The 6797-nt window shown below is 38.4% G+C and overlaps 1 protein-coding gene across 1 annotated transcript; it reads right to left on the bottom strand.

Annotated features, from left to right (window-relative positions):
• Positions 1-884: 884 nt before the first annotated feature.
• On the bottom strand, positions 885-2560 carry LOC140861363 (uncharacterized). Its single transcript, XM_073264377.1, has 3 exons — positions 2219-2560; positions 1722-2099; positions 885-1595 (listed from the first exon to the last, which is right to left on the bottom strand). The coding sequence occupies exons 1-3, from the start codon at positions 2558-2560 to the stop codon at positions 885-887; spliced, it is 1431 nt and encodes a 476-aa protein (XP_073120478.1).
• Positions 2561-6797: the final 4237 nt, after the last annotated feature.

Below are 6797 nucleotides of genomic sequence, written 5' to 3'. Positions count from 1 at the left end.
TTACAGAACGTTCCCCACCCACGTGCCAAGACTTGAGCCTCCACTTCGTTTACATTCACATCTAGATCGAAACCCCTCTCAGTAATAGGGGAGCGATGGTTCTTGGCGTGGTCGTAGCGATCCCGGGCCGCTTGATTGACAAAGCACCCGGCTAAGTTGAAAGATGCGGTTGTAGCTCGTGTGCCTTGGCGAGAAGATTCGCCTCTCTCTGTAGTACGCCTTGGACCCATGCGCACTCAAAAATTTGCAAGAATTGGTGGATAAGGCAATTCGCCGAACACCTTGTGTGCACCAACAATTCCGGCTTCTAGAAAAATATGGCCTTGGAGGGGGAGAGAGAAGGGAAAAGATGAAGATTCCAAGCCCTTGAATGATCCTGTAATAGATTGATAACAATTCGTGAACAATGGTGAAATTTCAAAAAATTTGAGAAAAAATGATGCTAAGGGCGGAGGGGAATTTGTAGGGAGAGTGGGGGAAAGATAAGGAAAAACGCCTAGTTATAAAGCCAAAGTGGCGTGCGCTCGATCCGGGTAAATTCCAGGATCGAGCGCGCCTATATAAAACGCGAGGCAGAGGGCTTGTGAAATCTGCGCGCTCGATCCGGGAAAAATACCCAATCGAGCGCGCCCAAAAAATAAATGAGGCAGTAAGCTTTTTCAATATGCGCGCTTGATCCCAAGAATTTCTAGGATCGAGCGTGCCTCTAAAATTTTTTTTTACGAAAATGAAATAAAAACAAAAATGAACGAAACAAAAAAAAAATTTAAAATAAAATTAAAAAAACAAAGTAAAAGCAAAAACTAAAAAATTAGAAATACTAGGTTGCCTCCCAGTCAGCGCCTTTGTTTACGGTCGTTGGCTCGACTGAATGTTGCAGTTCCTCAGGGTGGTTTAAATTTGGTTCCTTTGTCCACCTTCACCCATTTAAAACATTTTCCAGAAAATTTTGTCCCAAGCATTTGCTGCGTCAATTTCTTGGAGGTGCTAGCTCCTTGACCCCGTTTCTCTTTTCTCATGGGCATCCTTTTCGTGTTATCAGGAGGACATTTTGTCGCAGTTTTTAGTGCCTGCATATCAGAGAAAAAGTTTTCAGCAGTAGAAATTTCAGCAGGTGTTACAAGAATATTAACAACACTTTCACGGGCAGGAATTTTCAGGGTATCAAAAATATCAAATTTAGCAATTTTTCCATCGAATTCCATCGTGAGATTACCGTTATCAACATCTATGATAGACTTAGAAGTTTTCAAAAATGGTCTTCCTAACAAAATAGGACTATTCAATTCCTTACTTTTCATGTCAAGAACATAGAAATCAGCAGGAAAGACCAAGTCACCAACTTCTACTAAAACATCTTCTAACAAACCCCTTGGAAAAATAGTAGATCGATCAGCCATTTGGATAACAATATCAGTTTCATTCAAAGGCCCAAGATTTAAGAAAGCATAAACAGAGTATGGCATTACGTTAATATATGCTCCTAAATCTAGCATGGCCGTATCAAGCTGAACACCTCCTTTTTGACATGGAATCGAGAACATACCTGGGTCCTTGCATTTTGTAGGTACCTTTCTTTGAATAACGGCAGAAACCTGTTCTCCCAATTCAACTTTCTTACAACCCTTCAAATTTTGTTTTCTTTTTGTAGTACATAATTCTTTCAAAAATTTAGCATAGCGAGGTACTTTCTTAATAGCATCTAACAGTGGAATGTTTACCTCGCATCTACGAAAAGTTTCATAAAGCTCCTTTATCCCCTCATTTTTCCTAGAGTCCTTTAAAGCTAAGGGAAAAGGGGCTACAGGTTTATACTCAGACAAAGGATGAAACTTACCTCTCGGTGCTTCTTTAGGAATGGGCTCACGCTCCTTCACCTTAGATTCTTTTTCCCTTTCAGTCTCTACCGTTTCTTTGACCAATCCGTCTTGAATCTGCAGCTCCTTTCCACTCCTCAAAGTGATAGCACTCACGTTCTCCTTCGGATTCACCACTGTTTGTGAAGGCAAACGGCTGGAATTTTGTGCTTCCAACTTGCTAATTGCTGCAGCGAGCTGCCCCATTTGGGTATTTAAGTTTTGGATGCTCGTCCTGGTGTCCTGTTGAAAAGCCAAGGTATTAGTGGCAAGATTCTAACTATGTTTTCAAGAGACTCACCTGGCGTAGGAATCGGAGGACGCTATGGTGGAGGGTACGGCGGCCTATAAGCTTGATTTACCGGAGGATTGCCATATCTGAGGTTTGGACGATCCCTCCAACCTGGATTGTATGTGTTAGAGTAAGGATCATACTTCTGCTGAGGTGGCCCTGGAAATCCTCCTGCTGCATTGACTTGCTCCGCAGATCCCTCTTGAAGAGTGGGACACATGTCAGTTGCATGTCCCACTTGAGTGCAAATTCCACATACCCTTGCAATCTGTCCATTCCCTACAGCCATATGACGCACAAGAGACTTCAGTTCGCTCAGTTGTTGTTCAAGGGAAGAAATTTTTACCTCGTTACTCTTCCTTGGTGCAGGATCACTTCTGTTGGTGCCAAATTGCTGAGAATTGGCAGCCATATTTTCTATTAAGTTCCTCGCTTGCACCGGAGTTTTGTCCACAAAACTCCTCCACTAGCCGCATCCAGCATACTCCTGTCATGAGACAACAACCCTTCATAAAAGTATTGAATTAGTAAGTTTTCACATATCTGGTGTTGTGGGCAGCTGGCGCAAAGTTTCTTGAAGCGCTCTCAATACTCGTGCAGTGACTCTCCCATCTGCTGTTTGCACCCATAAATTTCTTTCCGGATGTTTTCTGCTCTAGAAGCTGGAAAGTACTTCTCTAAAAATATTCTCTTCATCTCAGTCCAGGTGGTGATGGATCCAGAAGGTAGGTAGTACAGCCAATCCTTAGCAGAACTCTTTAAAGAGAAAGGAAAGGCTCTGAGCTGAATCTGCTCCTCTGTAACTCCATGCGGTTTCATGCTTGAACACACCACGTGGAATTCCATCAGATGTTTGTGCGGATCCTCACCTGCAAGACCATGAAAATCAGGCAGTAAGTGTATCAGTCCAGATTTCAATTCAAAATTAGCATTATTTTCTAGAGTAGGGAAAGTAATGCATAAGGGCTGTTGGTTTGGATCAGGAGTGCCCAATCGTCTCAAACTCAGATTACCGTTAACAGCCATCTCTTCTTCTGGGAATGCAGCTCGAGCAGCTTCTTCTTGTTGTTTCCTACGAAGTTCTCTCCTTCGCGTAAGCAAGGTTCTTTCTATCTTTGGGCCGTATTGAAATTCTTCTTCTTCTGAAGATTCACCTGAAAGCATGAAAAAACCAGAGTAGCACTACGAGGAATAAATAAAAAAATTAAAATTAAAAATAAAAATAAAAAGAACACAATAAATTAACACCGTTCCCCGGAAACAAAGCCAAAATTTGGTAACGCTTATCGTGTACGCCCAAATTACCCGACTCAATCAGATAAACAAATAACGTAGTAGTGTGAGTAGGGATCGTTCCCACGAGAAAAGGTAAATTTAAAATGTTCTAAATAAATAAAATAAGGGGGATTTTGTGTTTGGATTAACTACTAATAACTTAAGCAATTAAATATTCAAATTATCACTATCATGCAAGAATGAAAATTAACTTGGAAAATTCAATAAGAGACGAAACTTGGTATCAGTCGACTACACCCTTGATATTATTCATTCAATCATTGATCATCTAAAAATAATTAATCCTATCAAATATTCATCATCGGAAATTTAATTCCTGTTTCACCTTAATTTTAGTTAACTAGACACAAGCATTCTAAGTTAACCCTTACCCCATAGACTAACCCAATACCAGCGATCAGATTTAAATCCACGGTAGCATTCAAACTAGTAAAACTGATAAAGCTAGAAAACCCATACACAAGCGGATGAATTTAGCCTAGTCAATTATTATTCCTACGATTTAGCAAATTCAACAGCAAAAAATATTAATCGCAGTTGCTTCGCAAATTAGAGTTTTCAAACAATTACGGATTTGAATTCTAATTTAGCTTTTGTTTGTATAATGAAATTCTAAGATGGCCAATCTAAAAATCTCATACACAAGCATATCAATCAATTCAGAATAATTCTTGATACTTGATAGAAATCAAACATTGGAAATCAAAATCTCATGAATAAACTAAATCAAGGGTCTTGTCTTCCTCAACCAAGTATTAAAGTTTAGCCAACAATACCCATGAATTCTCTACAAAAATTCATGAGAGAAAATAAAAAAATAAGAAAAGAAAGGAGAAACCTAGCCGTCCACAGGGAGTTCTTCGCGTTCTAAGCGTGTAGAATCATCTGATAATCTCCCTCAAAAACGAATTAATAGTCTAATAAAAGTCTAGAGCCTTAATAAAAAGAATTTCCCAAAATTACAAATTTTTCCCGCATCAGACCCGCGCGCTCGATCCCGGATTTTGCTAGGATCGAGCACGCACTAATATTCAACTCTCTGCCTTTAAACTTCCTTGCGCTCGCTCGATCCGGGATTTTCACCCGATCGAGCGAGAGATCTTGAGCATCCTACTGCCTTCAGAATTACATGACCGCGCTCGATCCCAAGAATTTCCAGGATCGAGCGCATGCATCCCTGATGAAAAATTCTGCCCTGCAGTTTTCTTTGGACGCATGGACGCACTTCGATTTCTTCGATCAACAAAATAGCAATTCCTACACAATGAATAAAAACTAAGTTAAGAAGCTCAATGCATGACATAAAGTAAAACTAGAATAAAACACAAGCAATGACACAAAATGCATGCAAAACACTAATCAAAACAACACAAAAAATGCAAACAAAACACTACTATCACATGACATAAACATCACTAATCCTGATTCTTAAACATAAGCATAACTTGACATCATAAGCATACTTAATATAGTTGAGCATGATATTTTGAAACAGTCTATGGTCCTATCAATAAGTGTGACTAAATCTGTGCCGACTGATTAGTCTCCTGAACTAACGTATGTGGCGGTGATAAATCACCTCTTGTTGGTAGTAAACTACCTCTTAACTTAAATAGTGGATAACCACCTCTGTGCTGTCACACTACTTCAATTTCTATCATAAAAATATTTTATAGCTCAACAAGTACCATAATCATAACATGTAAAATTTCATGAATGCATGCACTGAAAATATATCCGCAATATATATTTAATTGATTTTCATAATAAATATACTTATACGTAAAAATAACTTTCATGCATAAAATAAATTAAATATATATTCCGGACTTGGTAATTTTTCATGGGTTGGTCCAGACTGCTGATCACTAACTCTAAGCCCATAAAATCTTAAATAAAAGCCCAATAGCAAATAAATTCTTAATTAAAAGCCCTTAATCATAAATGGGCCTAAATAAAAACATTTAAGCCCATTAACTTAAACTAAGCCCAAAAATCATATTTTAGTCCAAATAACTTAATTAAACTTAACTGGGCCTAAATAAAAATATTTAAACTCATAAACTTATTTAAACCCAATAAATCTCTAGACTGGCCCAAAAATCTACGGACTGACCCAAAAATTTCCATGGGCTCCCGAGCCTTTAAAAATCATTGGGCTAACTTAAATAAATTATTTAAGGCCCAAATAAAACTATTTGGAGGCCCAAATAATTTTCTAATTAATTTAAAAGCCAAAAATACACTTAAACTATTAAATACTTAAAAATTAAAATACCCGAGCCCAGACCACCTAACCCGAACCCAGAACCTACTGACCCGACCCATGAAATCCCAGACCCGACCCGGACCCCCAAGACTCGACCCAACACAACCTACATCACATCTGGGCGGTCCTAACCTAACCGCTGCCCGGCCCTGCATGGCCGGGCGATCCCCTCTTCCCCAAAACCCTAAACCAAGCCCTTAGCCCTTCTTCCTTAGTCCAGCTCTAACCCTCTTCGATCCAGTCCCTAACCAGCCATCCCACCTGACTCTAAGGACCCTAAGGCACCCCTCTGGACCGTGAACCATCAGCTGGCCCAACCCCATGCCATAAAACGTGAGCCACATGCATCAAACAAGAGAAATCACATATGTCAAATGAAGATCTCAACAACCTTTCATGAATTCAGATAAAGAACACAAAACATCAAAAATCTGAGCAAAACGATTATTAGCTTATATGGTGGCCAAAGAAAAGAATTTAAACATGCCTTGATAATTATTTGATGAAGATATATGCGTAAACGGCTCCAGGACGACAAAAACTCGAAGGAAAGCTTGAAGATAGGCTATGGGGCTGTTTTTCTGCTGAAAAACGTGGGGGAGGGATAGAGGAAGAAGATGGAGGCGGCTAGAAGAGGAAGACATGAATTTAGAGTTTAGGTTTAGTGAAAAAATAGATTTTTAGGTTGATAATATGTTAATTAGGAGATAAATACATATTATATATAAATAATACATAATAAAACTCCTACTAAATATATAAATCTGATGTTTTAAAAATAGATCCCGAAATTAAAATTTAAGGGATTTTTAAAAGTCTTTAAAAGTCATTAAAATGACTTATTTTGGCTAAAAACAAGCTTTCTAAAATACATAAATAAAATACCATAATTTTTGGGGATAAAAACTTCAAAAATTATAATTTATGGCTACTAAAATCTCCTAAAAATAATTGGGATGAAAAATCAATATCTCGTCCGTCCACGGTCCCGTCTACGCGATCAAAATAATAAATTTCTTAAAAATCTAGAATTTCCATAATTATGGGTTAAATGCTAAAATTAATTTAAATCATGCACATAACA

This window comes from Henckelia pumila, chromosome 4 (genome assembly GCF_033568475.1).
Source record: "Henckelia pumila isolate YLH828 chromosome 4, ASM3356847v2, whole genome shotgun sequence".
NCBI classification, from domain to species: Eukaryota; Viridiplantae; Streptophyta; class Magnoliopsida; order Lamiales; family Gesneriaceae; genus Henckelia; species Henckelia pumila.
This window is presented reverse-complemented; position numbering and strand designations above follow the sequence as displayed.

Coding starts and splice junctions, on each gene's coding strand:
- LOC140861363 (XM_073264377.1), bottom strand. CDS start 2,560: ATGGCTGCCAATTCTCAGCAATTTGGCACCAACAGAAGTGATCCTGCA. Junction 2,100..2,218: donor TCAGATATGGCAATCCTCCG/GTAAATCAAGCT, acceptor GCTTTTCAACAG/GACACCAGGACGAGCATCCA. Junction 1,596..1,721: donor AAACTTTTCGTAGATGCGAG/GTAAACATTCCA, acceptor TTGGGAGAACAG/GTTTCTGCCGTTATTCAAAG.